Source organism: Bombina bombina, chromosome 5 (assembly GCF_027579735.1).
Source record: "Bombina bombina isolate aBomBom1 chromosome 5, aBomBom1.pri, whole genome shotgun sequence".
Classification (NCBI taxonomy): domain Eukaryota; kingdom Metazoa; phylum Chordata; class Amphibia; order Anura; family Bombinatoridae; genus Bombina; species Bombina bombina.
The window spans coordinates 632,142,636-632,161,276 of record NC_069503.1 but is presented as its reverse complement, the minus strand read 5'-3'; the positions used below and the strand labels follow the sequence as shown (position 1 = coordinate 632,161,276).

Below are 18,641 nucleotides of genomic sequence, written 5' to 3'. Positions count from 1 at the left end.
AAATTTACTTAATTTGCTTAATTCTTTAGATATCCTTTCTTGAAGAAATAGCTATGCACATGGGTTAGTCAATCACACGAGACATCTATTTGCAGCCACTAATCAACAGCTTTTGAGCCTATCTAGATATGCTTTTCAGCAAAGGATGTCTAGAGACAAGGTAACATTTATTGGGGGTCAAATGGGTAGAGGTCCCTGCCGAGAGTTGCACTGTTGTAATCGGCTCTTATGCGGGTGATCTACAAACAGCTGGGCTCATAGGCTTACATGCTAAGGGGTTCAAGGTGAAAGCAGTGGAGTTAGGAAAGGTTAGTGTAGGTTGTATGCATCCCTGAATAGTACAGTCTTTAGGGAGCCCTTGAAGTTTTCAAAACCAGGGGAGAGTCTTGTGGAGTGAGGCAGTGAGTTCCACAAGATTGGGGAGAGTCTGGAAAAGTCGTGTAAACGGTATTGTGAGGAGGTAACAAGAGAGGAGGAGAGTAGGAGATTTTGGGCAGAGCGAAGGGGTCGGGAGGGAGAGTATCTGGAGACAAGGTCTGAGATGTAGGGGGGAGCAGTGCAGTTGAGGGCTTTGTATGTCACAGTGAGAGTTTTGTGTTTAAGCCTGGAGGCAAGAGGAAGCCAGTGAATGGATTGGCAGAGAGGTGCAGCAGATGAAGAGTGACGTGTAAGGAAGATGAGCCTTGCAGAGGCATTCATTATGGATTGTAAAGGAGCTAGGTGGTAGCTAGGGAGACCCAGAGAGGATGGAGTTGCAGTAATCCAGGCGGGAAAGGATGAGAGAGTGAATATGAATCTTAGTTGTGGCTTGTTAAAGTAAATGTCTAATTTAAGATATGTTTTTAAGGTGGAAGTGGCAGGCTTTAGCCAAGGACTGAATGTGAGGAGTGAAAGAAAGATCTGAGTCAAGTGTGACTCCAAGATATCGAGCATGTGGGGAAGGGGTAATGATGGAGTTATCGAGCCCAAGGTCTGAGATGTAGGGGGGAGCAGTGCAGTTGAGGGCTTTGTATGTCAGAGTGAGAGTTTTGTGTTTAAGCCTGGAGGCAAGAGGAAGCCAGTGAATGGATTGGCAGAGAGGTGCAGCAGATGAAGAGTGACGTGTAAGGAAGATGAGCCTTGCAGAGGCATTCATTATGGATTGTAAAGGAGCTAGGTGGTAGCTAGGGAGACCCAGAGAGGATGAAGTTGCAGTAATCCAGGCGGGAAAGGATGAGAGAGTGAATTTGAATCTTAGTTGTGGCTTGTTAAAGTAAATGTCTAATTTAAGATATGTTTTAAAGGTGGAAGTGGCAGGCTTTAGCCAAGGACTGAATGTGAGGAGTGAAAGAAAGATCTGAGTCAAGTGTGACTCCAAGATATCGAGCATGTGGGGAAGGGGTAATGATGGGGTTATCAACAGTTATAGAGAAGTTGGGGGTGGAGATTTTTGAAGAAGGGGGGAAAATAAGGAGCTCAGTTTTGGAGAGATTTAGCTTAAGGTAGTGAGAGGACATCCAAGATGAGATATGAGAAAGACAGTTAGTGACATGGGTTTGCAAGGGTATCATCGGCATACAAATGGTATTGAAATCCATGGGACATTATTAAGGAGCCTAAAGATGATGTGTAGATTGAGAAGAAAAGGGGACCAAGGACCTTGCAGTACCCCAACAGAAAGTGATAACGAGGCAGAGGATGCCCCAGAAAAGGCTACACTAAAGGTACGGTTAGACAGATAGGAAGAGAACCACGAGAGAGCTGTGTCTCAAATGTTGGAGGGTTTGGAGCAAAAGAGGGTGGTAAACAGTATCAAAGGCTGCAGACAGATCAAGGAGGATAAGCAGGGAGAAGTTGCCTTTGAATTTTGCTGTAAGTAGGCCATTGGTAACCTTAACAATTGCTGTCTCAGTGGAGTGTTGGGGGCTAAATCCAGACTGCAGTGGGTCAAGGTGGGAGTTTAGTGTAAGGAAATGGGATAGACTTACATATACTAGCTTTTTGAGAAGCTAGTAAAGTAAAACTAATAGCATATGCTTGTGTACAACTAATACCTAGGTATCTATTTCTAATTGGCTGATAGACATAGTTCTATTTAAAAAGTAGATTTATTCATATTTATTTATAAACTAATTATACTGACTTTTAATATATTTCTAGGTAACTACTAGGTACCATTCGTGCAGCTAAAACTGGGCTAGATTACAAGTGAGGCGCAAACAGTTTTGTGCTTGCCATATTGTGTTTTCGTGAGCCTTTTTGATTCTGCTGATATTACAAGTGGGGCTAAATTGCTATTGCACTAGTGGAAAAGCCCTTTATGCTTCAATCCTTTCCGTGATCTTAGAGCTGTGGTTTACTGTTTTCCGAAACTAAAAAGTTGCACAAAAACACTTAAAAAATACATGAAACAGTACAGTTACACTCATATTAACACTGTCTAATAAAAAATATTTAAAAAAAAATGTACAAAAAAGTTATAAGGGCTCAGAGATAGGAGATCTCGGGTGTTAGAAAAGAAAAGGCAGGCAAATGGCTTTAACATTTAGACACATTCATATACATTACTAAAGATGATTACTAAAGATGATATATATATATGTGTGTGTATATATATATATATATATATATATATATACAGTATATATATGACTATATATGTGTACATATATATTAATGTATTTATATGTGTATATATGTATTTACAGTTATATATACACATATAAAAACATTGATATATATGTACACATATATAAACATATATATAAGTGCATTAAAGTCCTTTTCCATTAAGTAGATGAAAACATGATAAAACATATTTATGCAATATTCATATTTAATAAAGATTTTAACTATGTATTTACTGTAAATTCACATTTTATAATGCGAATATGCTATGTTGTATGCGCGATGGGTGTTTTTTTTTTTTTTCAACAATATTTTTTTTCCATTGACTTATATGGGGAATGCGAAAAGGCTATGCGATCTTGGGTATTAGGTTTTTTTTCCACATATTTTCTTCATTGATCTCTATGGGGGAATACATGCATCCACAAGCGGAAAAAAGTGTTTTTTCGCGATATTCGAGTTTACGATATCGCAAAATACTTTGTTTTGGAGCTTGTAATATGAATGCAACCCGACTAGCGCAAAAATAAAAATCCTAGCGAGTTTTTGCTTACGCAAAAAAAATAATACTGTGCCACTTGTAATCTAGCCCACTGTTTTTAATGCCAAGCAATTAGTGCAAGCTCCTTTCTGCCCCTAGTGTAATTATTAGGGTATAATGGATATACTACACCATAAAAAAGAATCATTACTTTTTGTGTAGCCCATACAGCTCTGTGCCTGGGATCTAGCCCTGAGACTGTCAGACATGGACAACGAAAAGAAGCCAAAATAAAACAGTTTCAGATTCTGCTTATACTCCATAATACAAACTTACCAAAATAAGAATTTTGCATTGTCTAGCTGTAGACTGAGAACATTGGATTGATGGACTAATAATGCACTTGTGCCCTCCATCTCACACTACAGAACATCAACTTAACTCTAATTCCATTTTCTAAAATTGTGTTTTAGCAACTCTAATTGCATTATTGGTAAAACTGACTTGATTCTGAATTTGAATTTGACCGGCAATCCAGTATAAAATATAGAATTGTAATACATATTTAAAAAAACAACAACAATATGTTCTTTAGTACTTTCTCTTTAGTAAAGTTTGTAATGTTTGTCAATAACAGCAGGGGCACTTTACATTTAGTTGAAACAACAAACATCATGTTTGTTATTGTGCCTATTATTGTCTGATCCTTTTTAGAACATACTGATGTGTCAAGGGGAAAACAGTGAAGTTGTTATCTTCATAAATTGGAATATTTATTTAATAATGGGGGGGGTTCCTAATAAATTGTAAGAAATAGACAGTGCTTTGTTGTTTTTAGTTAATTTTCACACACAGGTTCTAAAGTTAACTTACAGTATGTTATTCATTAAACTCACAACTGCAGATCAGCATTATGATGTCTAATCTTTAATCTAGAATCACAAACATTTTTCTTTAGAGAAAACAACCAAAACACTCATGTATTATTCAATAAATCATGTTAGGTTTTAAGTTCCTGGCAGTTTAATATCTATCCAATTATTTGTGTTCTGTACTGTTAAACTGGTGCTGTATAATTCCTCCATATAAAAGGACCACTAAATACAGAAGAATTGAATAATCAACAAATGCACATGCATAATAGAAAGACAATGCAGCTTGTGCCGACCCCTGCTGTCCACAGGATGTGCTCGAGATCCTGCACTACCTGCTGACATGTACAGGAACATTTTTTATTTTGATTGCAAATTCCAGCGATAAGTTATACCTAGTTAGGGAGTGTAGGTCTAGTGAAGTCTAAATTAATATACTATACAGGACTCTATCATTTAAATTACATGCTCCTTTTAAAAAACTAATAATTCTCTTTAAAGGGCCATAATACCCAAATGTTTAAACACTTGAAAGTGATGCAGCATAGCTGTAAAAAGCTGACTAGAAAATATTTCCTGAACATCTCTATGTAAAAAAGAAAGATATTTTACCTCAAAAGTTCCTCAGTAGCCACATCCCATTGTAAAGGATTTCTAAGCAGCATTTTAGTGTGTCTGTCCTAGGACAGCTTAGGGGATGAGCCTCGTGAACTCTCATATTATTTCACCAATCAGGTAAAGGAAGCTTACTATTAAATCTCATGAGAGTTAAGTCAAATCTCATGAGATCACAGTAAGAGTTCATGACCTCAGCACTGCTGATGCTGATTGGCTGCTGTTCATTTCTTCATTTTTTTTATTTTTACCTGCAGCTGGGAGCAGGTAAAGTATAACTTTTTACACAGAACTTACTCTGCTGAGCTGAGGAGATTGTGAGGTAAAATATCTTCCTTTTTTACATAGAGATGCTCAGTTGATATTGTCAGCTTTTTACAGTTATACTGCATCAGTTTCAAGTGATTTAGCATATGAGTATTATGTCCCTTTAAGGCTCGTCTCTGTCGCCCATACACATTATTACAGTTGTGGCTGTTTTTACTCCCAGTCAAGGAAAAGCTAGAAAGTAAAAAAATTAGTTATGTCTATGCCTTTATGTTCTGTCACAAAAAAAAGTAAATATATTAACTTAAAAGATTGTAATAAGTGTAAGGGAAGATTTACAGCTGTAATATTACTACTTCCCTGCTGGGGATTGTAAGCTGTGCTCATATAAGGTGGCACACAATCATATTGGCTGCTAATGCTTGCACAGTTTAAATGGCCTGTTTCTCGCTTTTGGAATAAAATGAAATTGTAAAGAAAAAAAAAAACTTTACAGAAGCAGTGCCTAAATGAAAAAATGCTAAAGATGTTCTTGGGCCTATGCGGCTCATAACAAAGTATATAATTTAGTGTATCATTTATAAAGTAGATAATTTTAATAGAATACATTACCATTTAAAATAATGTAATCATATACACAGAAATACTTTGAGAACATACAGCGATTAAACTTAAGAATATGCTTTGTTTCTGTATTATCTTCTGGTATTATTTATACTTCTAGTCCTTTTCAGCTCAAATTTGCATTCAGCTTTGATCTAAAAGGAAACACAAAAAAGGACCCGCAAGTATGGGTATAGATATATATTTTACCTAACAAACATCAGATTTATATAGGAATTTATATTTATGAATAAATAGAACATATTTTACGATGTGAAGAATATTTCATTTTGGGTTAGAGCTCTTGAGAAAATGCCACTGGGTTTGCGCATGAGTAAGGGTTTTTTGTTGTTGTTTTTTCCACTATTTGCACTCCATTGCAGTCTATGGGAGAATATGCTAACATGATCATGATATTGTAACTTCAGATGTTTGAGTGTATTGGTTTAGCACACAAGTGAAAACATACTTTCAACTTGTAATACACGTGGACTCCGACACGCGCAAAAAACTGAGCGCAGTTAGCGAGCGAGTTGGATCGATTATTAGTGCTCCTTTCATAATGTAGCCCTTACTATATTAAAATAAAAATGCTGTACATTTTCAAAGTTTATATGTGTATGTTATTAGCGCTATGGTTATGTTAATGGTTAAGTTTTATATTAAAGGGATATAATTGGTCTCAACAATCCAATAGAATATGCAGTTTGAAAAGACTTTCCAATTTTCTTCCATTATCAACTTGTGCACAATCTTTTTCTGAGTACACTTTCTGAGGCACCAGCTACTAGTGAGCATGTGCAAGAGTTCACAGAGTATATATATAAGCCTGTGATTGACTGATGGCTGTCACATAATACTAGGGGCTGGCAAATTTAAATCAATTTTGAAATGTGTTAGAAAAAATCTACTGCTCATTTACAATTCAGAGTAAGGGATTGTATTATTTATATATATATATATATATATATATATATATATATATATATATATATATATATATATATATATATATATATATATATTGTTATTAAGGTTTCCAAGTGTATGAAACTAAAAGAAACCCAATTTTAAAGAAATAAAAGTAAGGCCACATTTGGGCTTCACAAAACATGGTATAATATATTAAAAGAAATATGAGGTTATCACAGCTTGAAACTTATCAAACACATAAGTGAAGAGCTCGATTCTGAAAAGACATATTAGAACACACCAATAACAATAAACTGTCTCATGACAATAGAAGTACATTCATATGAACAAATGGTATTAGACAAGCACAGTCTAGTAAATATTGCGACTAATAGATGAATTTAAAATAAAATGAGTTCATAAGGACCTCTGTAGATATCCTATAGCAAAATAAGCCGTAAGGAAGGCCTTTATATCCAAATCAATGGAGGATGAGAAGGGAAAGAGGGGAAAAAATATTTGTGAAGGGGAATTTTTTTTACTATTGGAGACAAAATCTAAAGTTTTGGTTACCCAATCCTCCCAGGCAATCAATAGCATACTGTGCAGTGCCACTCCACCATCTATTGTCAAAGAACATTCCTCTATTGTCCTGATATATTGGACAATGTGCAAGACCTGGGTCCAAGTAGGCTCCTCTTATCTCAGTCATCTACGTACTATAGCCAGCTAAGCAGTTAATAGTATATACACAGTTAAATATTTAACCGGTTTGGAGATCCTCCTTAATTCTAAATGAAAAAGCCCTACTAAAGTCGATAAAGTTTTAAACAAACCCAATTTTCATAGTACTTGCTTCACAGAAGATCAACAATCTAGCAAATTAGGGCAACTCCAACATTGTATTGTCTTTTTAATAAGCACATATTGATTATGCAATTATACTGTATTTAATGGTCCTTTAAACAGATATTTGGCAATTTTAATTTAGGCACTAATGCTGTTTTTTTATTTATGCTTTCATGTCTATACCCTGCAGTCAAAAACAAATTGACACTATAAGCTGTGCAAACATTAGCAGCCAATATGGTTGTCTGCCACCTTTTATGATCAAGCCTAACCCTTCTATAAACATTTTATTGATTGGCCTCAGCATGGGGCGATCGGATTCAGCAGCAGTTTATCTACTCTAGTCAAGGCTCTGGAGTTTGGCAGTTCATGATTGCAGTAAACAAGATGGTAATGCATTCACTTTGAGACCTGCTGTTTCTTGTGTGGATTGTGCTGTGAAAGATGTCTGCATTTGGTCATGCTAAACAAATACTGAATTCTTGCAGAACATCATTTGCTGTAATGTTATGTTCAATATTAGAATGCTATCATACAGTAGTGGACCTACTCAAAAGAAGGCCTTAGTGCAAATGTATTGGGCGCCCCTCAAGGTAACTCAGTAGTAAGCAATAGTAATTATATGCCTGCTAATCTTGAAAATTATTTTGAGGATAGAAAGATATAGATAGATGATAGAAGAGAAAACATCACTAATAAAAGGCTCCCTAGCATTAGGAATGTACACTTTCTGCTGACAAAGGCTCCCAGCACTTGGACCCTGGTGCCACTGCACCTGCTATACCAATGGTGGTTCCGTCCCTGCTACTGTTAAGGCTTTGACACACTGCAAGTGATGCGGCACGAGGTGAAGCAGCTGCTTTGCGCCACGTCGCCTCACTTCTGAAGTTCAAATATTTCAACTCTGAGCGCTCAGCTACGCGGCCTGATGCAGCTGAGCACACAGAAATGAAAAGGCAGGACACACTGAGCGCGCACCGCCGTATCATCATACTGTGCGCCGCTCCATTCTCAGTGTGTCACAGCCTTTAACATATGTTCATTACAAAACGTTTGAACGGCAGAAGAAACGTCCGGTAGTAACAATAGGGTAGTACCACCTTTAGGATTACACACTAGTGGATTTTAAACTTAAACTTTTGTATATATTGTTGTAGATACTTTATCTTTCTATACGTGAATCATTTTTATTTGTATTTTTTTTTACTTATTAATGTATATATATTAATACATTTAGAATTTTTAATTATAACGGTTTAGTAATTGGCTCACTTTTTATAAATCTTTGGCATATTATATATATATATATTTTTGCGCTGTCAGTAATAATAGTAAGAATTCTCCTTTTTTCTTTAGATGCTTCATGGTTCTATGGGCTTAAGGAGGCAGCCATATTCTAGCTCACTGTTTGACTTATTGTAAGTGCGTTTCCTATTGTGTTTTTGTTTGTTTTTTAAATGTTGACAAACAGGCACTTCTTGTTATTGTCAATTTAAACAGATTTTACTTATTTATTTATTTTTTTATTCTTATTTGAAGGCAAAAGAGTTGATGGTTAAACTACTGTACTTCATGTATATGATAGAAAATGTTGTATTACTTTGTCCTTCCATTTATTCATGGATCCTTGGCTGTCATTTTGTGACTTATCTATCATTTGTATAAGTTATATAGCTGTAGGGCAATATTAGGAACAATTACCTTTAAAATAATAACTGTACTATGATATAGATATAGACAAGTAACTTAGATCAATAAATATAATTAAGTATGCCATATTTACTAATCTTTTGACACTTAAGTGTGAACATTTATTTGGTTGTAAATTATGTTTTAAGCACTCTTTTTCCCCACTGTTATTTAAAGACATATCCTTTGTTCTGTAGCCTCATTAATGAACCATAACTATGAATTAGTAATTAGCTCGGTATTATTGTGATTTCCCTAGCAGATGCAATTTGCTGGAGTTCATATTCCTTTAATTAGTTATTTGGTATCTCTTTAAATTTAAATATTTTAAAATACTAATTAGCATACTCCTAACTAAAAGTATAGAAAATGTAATTGATATTTTGCTTTTAAAAATATATCCTGTATTTATCATGTGCTAAATTAATACAAATTTTAATGACAATTAGGCCTTTAAAGGGACACTGAACCCAATTTTATTCTTTGGTGATTCAGATAGAGCATGCAAATTTAAGCAATTTTCTAATTTACTCCTATTATGAATTTTTCTTCGTTCTCTTGATATCTTTATTTAAAATAGAAGGCATCTAAGCTAAGGAGCCAGACAATTTTTGGTTCAGACCCTGAATAGCACTTGTTTAATGGTGGGTGAATTTATCCACCAATCAGCCAGAACAACCTAGGTTGTTCACCAAAAATGGGCCGGCATCAAAACTTACCTTCTTGCTTTTCAAATAAAGATATCAAGAGAATTAAGAAAATTTGATAATAGGAGTAAATTAGAAAGTTGCTAAAAATTGTATACTCTATCTGAATCACTATAGAAAAAAATTTGGGTTCAGTGTCCCTTTAATTCTAAATGTTCTTCATTTATTTTTATTTTTAAGCCTGTTTGTAATATGATATTTTATATGACAAATAGGGCTATGTTCAAAAAACTTTACTCAAAAGCCTTCTTGTATTAGTACCTGCTTTCTTCTGCAAACATTATACTATTCCTTTGAAATTTGACTGCGCTTTGCTGTGGAATATTCTTATGTATCAGAATTATATGCTAAACACTGTTAAAAGGACAGGAAAAACAAAATTATTATTTCATGATACAGAAAGAGCATACAAATGTTTTCAATTTACTTTTATTATCAAATGTATTTTGTTCTCTTTGTATCATTTTTTGAATAGTGGGACTACTTTTAATAATTATACATTTGCAAGCCCAATAGATGGCAGCAGTATTGGCCGCCATGTAGTGCTCTAGACGTGTGCAAGCTACCTAGGTATGTCATTCATCTAAGAATACATTGAGATCAAAGCAAATTTGATAGTAGGAGGTAAACCGGAAAAAATAAATAAATTGTATGCTCTGTCTGAATCGTGAAAGAAGCATTTTAGGTTTCATATCCCATTAATTAATTGTGTGGCAAAGTGTGCTTTATAAGGTTTTCAGCTTTCCACCTAATTTTATCTTGTTGTGTGGAAGTTATTTCAAGCATTTTTCTCCAAAAAATGTTTTGGAGTAACCCAGGTCTAATTTTTAGATTGTATTGTAAAATAAAATAAAATATAACAAAATGAAAGTGCACACAGATTCTTCAGACATATCTCTGCAGACATACACCTGATGGCCGTTCCGCCACAGCTTTTTCAAAGGCCCTTGAAAAAGCTCTGGGAAAACAGCCATCAGACTTATGTCTGTGTGCACTTTTGTTGCATTTTGTTACGTTTTGATCACACTAGTATCCATCAGGAGTAAGACTGTAGCTCTTGAACCTTTTGTGACAATAATTGTGGTAATTCATTCTGTGAGAATATACATGTTTTAAGCCCAGCAATTACCCACATATATAGGGCTCACCTAATCATAGTGGTAATTACTACAGAGATCTTTGTTACTCGCAGAGTGTGCTACAATGGGCTTCTCAGTTGTAGGCCAGTTACCCCGTTGAAGTGGACTAATGTGTCAGTGAATTTTAAAATTGTATCCACTTGTATGAAATATTAATTAATATTCTCAGACACCTCAGTAGTTCTGTTTTTAATGAGGGTTTTTATTTGTATAAATAAATTAAAGGTAAAATTTTATTTTATTATTTTTTTCTATTTTTTGGTCTCATCTGTATGTACAATGTGCACTGCTATTTAGCATTAATAAGTGTGTGGCTAAACAGAGTTTCTTTTCTTTTTGGTATTATTATCTCATAGAAAGTCCCTGAGTTCTTGGATATATATCTTATAAAGTAACTTGTGGTTTGCCTTTCCTTTTCGATAACCGCACAACTGCAGGTACGCTATACTATTTCTCATTTGTGTGACATATGAAAATTTACTTTGGCATCTCTTTTACTTTATATTGTAATATAAAACCCAGAATGAAAAGGCACAATACATTTTTTTGTTACAGGTTTATTGAATCCATAGGAAGTTATATATAGAATGTTTTATAAATTGCAAAAATAAAAAACCATTAACTTTTCATGAATTAGAACATTATTGTACAATTGGTTGCTTCCTGAAAAAGGGTTAAACACAGTTATCTGGGTGGCATATGCCAGTCACTGGTTGGGTTTAGTTTAGGATTGGCAGTGCATTGTCACTCCAAAGACTTTAACTATGGGGTTGATCCAAAGAGGTGTAAGTATGCACTAAAAACTGACACCCAGATTACAAGTTTTGTGTTATGAGGGGTGTGGTGCTAACTTGCACGTTATTCTCACCGCTCACTTAACTACAGCGCTGGTATTACAGGTTTTCCTAAACCTGGCGTTATCAGGCAAGAAGTAAGCGTAGAGCAAAATTGTGCTCCATACCGCACTCCAATACCAGCGCTGCTTAAGTCAGTGGTGAGATGGTTGTGCGTGCTCATGCACGATTTCCCCATTGACATCAATGGGGAGAGCCGGCTGAGAAAAAGCCTAACACCTGCAATAAAGCAGCGTAAAGCCCTGTAACGCAGCCCCATTGATTCCTATGGGGAAACGAAATTTATGTTTACACCTTACACCCTAACATGAACCCCGAGTCCAAACACCGCTAATCATACACTTATTAACCACTAATCTGCCGCCCCTAACATCGCCGACACCTACATTATATATATTAACCCCTAATCTGCCTCTCTGGACATTGCCGACACCTATATTATATTTATTAACCCCTAATCTCCCGCCCCCTAATGTCGCCGCAACCTACCTACACTTATTAACCCCTAATCTGCTGCTCCAGACATCGCTGCCACTATAATAAACATTTTAACCCCTAAACCGCTGCACTACCGCCTCACAAACACTAGTTAAATAGTTAAATAGTATTAACCCCTAATCTGCTGCCCCTAACATCGCCGCCACCTACCTACATTTATTAACCCATTATCTGCCGCCCCCAACATCGCCGCCACTATACTAAATCTATTAACCCCTAAATCTAAGTCTAACCCTAACAACCCCTAATTTAAATATAATTAAAATAAATCTAAATAAAACCTACTATTAATAACTAAATAATACCTATTTAAAACTAAATACTTACCTATAAAATAAACCCTAAGCTAGCTACAATATAACTAATAGTTACATTGTAGCTAGCTTAGGGTTTATTTTTATTTTACAGGCAAGTTTGTATTTATTTTAACTAGGTAGAATAGTTACTAAATAGTTAGTAACTATTTACTAACTACCTAGCTAAAATGAATACAAATGTACCTGCAAAATAAAACCTAACCTATGCTACACTTACACCTAACACTACACTACAATTAAATAAATTACCTAAATTAAATACAATTAAATAAATTAAATACAATTAGCTAAATTAAATACAATTAGCTAAATTACAAAAAAACCCACTAAATTACAGAAAATTAAAAAAAAAATTAAACTAATTACACCTAATCTAATAGCCCTATCAAAATTAAAAAGCCCCCCCCCCCCCCAAATAAAAAAAAAAACCTAGCCTAAACTAACTAGACTAACTAGGTTTTTTTTAAGGGTTTATTGGATGGGTTTTATGTTTAGGTTAGGGCTTTGGGCCGCAATAGAGCTAAATGCCCTTTTAAGGGCAATGCCCATCGAAATTAGTTAGGGTTTTATTTGGGGGGTTGGTTGTGTGGGTCGTGGGTTTTACTGTTGGGGGTGTTGTTTGTATTATTTTTTTCAGGTAAAAGAGCTGATTTCTTTGGGGAAATGCCCCACAAAAGGCCCTTTTAAGGGCTATTGGTAGTTTAGTTTAGGCTAGGAGTTTTTTTTTATTTTGGGGGGGTTATTTTGATAGGGCTATTAGATTAGGTGTAATTAGTTTAAATATCTTGTAATTTGTTTTTATTTTCTGTAATTTAGTGTTTGTTTTTTTGTAATTTAGCTAATTGTATTTAATTTAGCTAATTGTATTTAATTTATTTAATTGTATTTAATTTAGGTAATTTATTTAATTGTAGTGTAGTGTTAGGTGTTAGTGTAGCATAGGTTAGGTTTTATTTTGCAGGTACATTTGTATTCATTTTAGCTAGGTAGTTAGTAAATAGTTACTAACCTAGTTAAAATAAATACAAACTTGCCTGTAAAATAAAAATAAACCCTAAGCTAGCTACAATGTAAATTAGATTTATTTTAATAAGAATTTAGTTAGGGGTGTTAGAGTTAGATAGGGTTATTATACTTAATATATATATATATATATAATAACGATATTAACTATATTAACCCTAATATAATTAGGGTTAATATAGTTAATATATATAATATAATAACTATATTAACTATATTAACCCTAATATAATTAGGGTTAATATAGTTAATATAGCTGGCAGCGGTGTAGGGGGATTAGATTAGGGGTTAATCTATTTAATATAGGTGGCAGCGGTGTAGGGGGATTAGATTAGGGGTTAATCTATTTAATATAGGTGGCGGCGGTGTAGGGGGATTAGATTAGGGGGTAATACATTTATTATAGGTGGCGGCGGTGTAGGGGGATTTAGATTAGATGCAAAAGAGCTGATTTTTAGTGATAATGCCCCGCAAAAAGCCCTTTTAAGGGCTGGTAAAAGAGCTGATTTCTTTGGGGCATGCCCCGCAAAAAGCCCTTTTAAGGGCTGGCAATAGAGCTGTTACTTTGGGGCAATGTCATGCAAAAGGCCCTTTTAAGGGCTGGTAATAGAGGTGATTAATTTAGGGGGATTAGATTTGGGGTTAATGTATTTAATATAGCTGGCGGCGGTGTAGGGGGATTAGATTAGGGGATAATTAATTTAATATAGCTGGCGGCGGTGTAGGGGGATTAGATTAGGGGTTAATACATTTAATATAGGTGGCGGCGGTGTAGGGGGATTAGATTAGGGGTTAATACATTTAATATAGCTGGCGGCGGGGTAGGAGCTCACATTAGGGAGTAGTTTAATGTAGCTGGCGGCGGTGTAAGGGGCTCACATTAGGGGGTAGTTTAATATAGCTGGCGGCGGGGTAGGAGCTCACATTAGGGGGTATGTAATGTAGCTGGCGACGGTGTAGGGGGATCACATTAGGGGGTTATACTTTTAATGTAGGTGGCGGCAGGGTCCAGGAGCGGCGGTTTAGGGGTTAAATAGGGATTGTGGCGGGGGATCGCGGTTGACAGGTAGATAGACATTGCGCATGCGTTAGGTGTTAGGTTTTATTTAGCAGATCGCGGTTGACAGGTAGATAGACATTGCGCATGCGTTAGGTGTTAGGTTTTATTTAGCAGATCGCGGTTGACAGGTAGATAGACATTGCTCATGCGTTAGGTGTTAGGTTTTATTTGGCAGGTAGTTTAGGGAGTTACGGGGCTCCAATAGACAGCGTAAGGCTTACTACGGCTGCATTTTGTGGCGAGGTGAAAATGGAGTAAGATTTCTCCATTTTCGCCTCGTCCTTACGCTGTATATTGGATACCAAACTGCGCGGGTTTGGTATACCTGCCTATGGCCCAAAAAACTACAGGCGAAGGCAGAAATATACGAGCGTAACTTCTAGGTTACACCGTATGTAGGATACCAAACCTGTGCAAATTTTGGCGAAGCCGGCTTCTGCGGGCGACGCTGTATATCGGATTGAGGCCATGATTTCATGAGTTAACTTTGTTCTATTTATCATCTGTCTATCTATCATCTTCCTATGAAGCAATTTGCCTAATAGCAATCAGACAAACATTTTTATGTTATGTGATTGGAGTGCAGATTAGCAAATACCAGTATTGTTTAGTAATGTTTTGGTACAGTCGTGTGCTTTTCTTAGACAAGAACACTTTCTGATAGAGTTACACCATTATGCTGAAATTGATTCAGAGCTTATTAAATATAGATACAGCTAAATATACCAATATAATAAAACTCTGTATTACAATAATAAAAGTTACATATTAAAAAATGTGACTGATTTTATGAATTTACTGCATCATTTTAAAAGATAAAAACACCTTAAAAGAGACTGTAAACACCTTGTAATTACAAGACACTTCTTTTGTGCTGCTATAGAATAACATATCAGAAAAGTCTTTAAGGATTACTTTCTGTTATAATTTTTAAGCTAAACAACTATCATATTAAAGTTAATAAACATTAATTATAACCTACTGACCTATATTATATCCAAAACAAACTTTCATAACGTTCTAAAAGTTATATCTTTTATTCGCCGATGATGTCACGTTATCCTGCTCACTATTTTCAGCACTGCATGTTCAAAATACTTAAACCAATAACTTTGTGTTTAAAGTGCCATTTTGAAACCTAGGTATTGTAAACGGATTGGTACAGAGCAAAGGATACCTACGGAGTGGGTTTGGAAAACAATTAAATTTGCAGACAAGATTTCTGACATACGGTAGAGATATGTTAATGAAATGCTATTGATAAAAAGCGTATTTGGGGTAGTTAGTTAGTAACAGGCATAGAAAATATTTACTTACAGTGGCCCTTTAAGAGCCTTAACAAATTAGCATGCTTTTTACTGAAATTATTTCTCAATAGCTAAGCTCCACCCATCATTTGCCTTATTTTGAGGAGCCAATCCGGGCTTAAGTCCACAGACAACAAGGCTATACATGATCATAAAGTTAGTAGATAGAATGATAGATCGATGATATGTACATAGATAGATGGCTAGATAGATAGATAGATAGATAGATAGATAGATAGATAGATAGATAGATAGATAGATAGATAGATAGATTAGATTAGATTAGATTGATAGAGATGGCACAGGTTTAAATGATTATTCTATGAAGATAATATTTTAAATATTCTGTTTATTTTATTATTTATCTTCTCCCTATAATTTATGAATTAGTTATTAAACAAATGTACAACCTCTATTGACACTTGGTAGTGTTTTTTTTTTAATTAAATGTTCCTGCTTTATTAACTAATATAATTACAATCAACACGCCAAGACGTATCTCATCTGCAATAATTTAGGATCTAAATAAGCAGTTTAACAATTATCTAATAGTATGTTGCAAGAATTAACCATCTACTGTAATTTCTACTCTAAATTACTGGAGCTCAGCTGAGTTATAGTTTAACAATGCAAGTGTTAAACTGCTTATTTAGTAACTGTAGTTGTGTCAGTAATTTGCAGTGACAGATTTCATACTCATTGTTTAAAAGCAAATCTGTAAAAACATCATCAAGTGCATTTACCTCCAATTCTGCTGAATTCTTTTTTCCTTATTTCATTGATTGCACCACCGTAGCCGTATTCTAAGGGTTTTGCACAGTATTTCTCAAAGTACGAGAAAGACAGCAGATCTTCCTCTGTCATGTTTTTACTGCTGTCAGTCTGCATATAATCCATGTCAGAGATTCACAACTCTGTTAATAAGAAGCTTATGAGCGCATGTGAAAAAAAAGTTTTACAGGGAGGATCAGGAAGAGATCTTTAAACTTTAAGGGGTGGAGACTACAGCTATCAAGAGCACAATAAACTTGTATTACTACATTCTTATAAAGTATAAGCTTGTGTGCTGCATCATGTGTTATACAAGTATCATCAGCAATCCCAGTGTATGGAAAACATTTAGTTTCACTTCTTATTTAAACCGTTACATGCAATTTTGCCATAACATAAATGGGAATAAATGCTCTATTTATGAAAGCTTCACAAGGCAATTTACATACAGTTATTGGCCATATTTCCTGCTCAAAATCAAATATGTGTAATCAATGCCTTTGAATAAATATTGTTGTCCTATGCTTTTTTTTTATTAAAGTGAAACATATGAATAATACACATGTTTTAAATCAAGGTAAAGTGCATGTTAGTTTGTAACCCATATACAGTACTGATAACTATACTAAGCAAACATGGCAGTGTCTGGAATGTGTAAATATTTGTAATTACTGATATGTTTCAGCAAAAACTACAAATGACTGAAGTTCTGCTAACCTTGAAAATGATTTCAGAGTAACTCATTCATTTTGGCTTCTAATAAATAGTGAGAGAAAGATACTAATCAAGACTATACTATTTTACTTTTTTAATTGTTTGTCACACATTCAGATTTTTCCTATTAAGTATTAAAACATTAAAATAATATATATTAATAATAAAGATACTAATAAAGTGTATGGCTGCATAAAAACAATAACCATTGTTGGTGGTCACTTGTGTGTCACATGCCAAATCATTTTGAAGGTTACAACATGCTTTCATTAAACTGTAATTCCTGTTGTTTTTTTTATTTCATTTAACTCAGGAGGTTAATTTATTTTTGATAAATAATACATTTTCTATATTTTTTTTAGTAATTATCTAACCTTATTAAATCATAAAATAATTACACCAGGAGTGATTTTATACCAATTTGGGGTGTAAAATGTTGAGGGCATAAATAAAAAATAAAGGGATATTTGTTGTATAAACTTCATTTTTAAATACCGATTCACCCTTGTGTTACCTCCATCTCTCTCCTTGCTTTGGGCCTGTAAAAAAGCCCTACCTTGTAACTTCTGTGCAGCGTGCATGCTAAAAGTTTTGTAGGTGCAGTAGCATTGCTTCACATGCTTAGATATAAAAAATATTTTAAAACAAAAATGCATAGGTAAAAAAAGAGTGTTATATACATGAGTATATCAGCTTTTATATGACGAAGAGGCTGTGCTTACCTCAAAACTTCACACACACACACACATATATATACAAACATGAACACACAAGCAGACTTGTATACACACAAATGTGAGCATACTTATACACACTCATACACACACCTATACATTCAGACACACACATGCACACATACATACACACACTCACATACACACATACACACACATACACAAATGTGAGCATACTTACACAAACACACACACACCTATACATTCAGACACACACATGCACACACTCACATACACACACACACGCACACACAAACGTACACATACACACACATACACAAATGTGAGCATACTTACACAAACACACACACACACCTATACATTCAGACACACACATGCACACATACATACACACACTCACATACACACACATGCACACACACACACAAACACACATATACACACACATACACAAATGTGAGCATACTTACACACATACACACACCTATACATTCAGACACACATGCACACATACATACACACACTTACATACACGCACACACGCACACACAAACGTACACACACACACACATACACAAATGTGAGCATACTTACACAAACACACACACACACCTATACATTCAGACACACACATGCACACATACATACACACACTCACATA

General features: G+C 34.9%; 1 protein-coding gene across 1 annotated transcript in view; it reads right to left on the bottom strand.

The window, feature by feature from the left end:
• The window catches only part of MOCOS (molybdenum cofactor sulfurase), an 842,034-nt gene extending 825,276 nt beyond the window's left edge, over positions 1 to 16,758 (bottom strand). Inside the window, exon 1 of the mRNA XM_053714598.1 lies at positions 16,544 to 16,758. Within this exon, the coding sequence (XP_053570573.1) occupies positions 16,544 to 16,697 (154 nt within the window). The 5' untranslated portion in view covers positions 16,698 to 16,758. The remainder of the gene's footprint in view (positions 1 to 16,543) is intronic.
• Between the last annotated feature and the right edge of the window lie 1,883 nt (positions 16,759 to 18,641).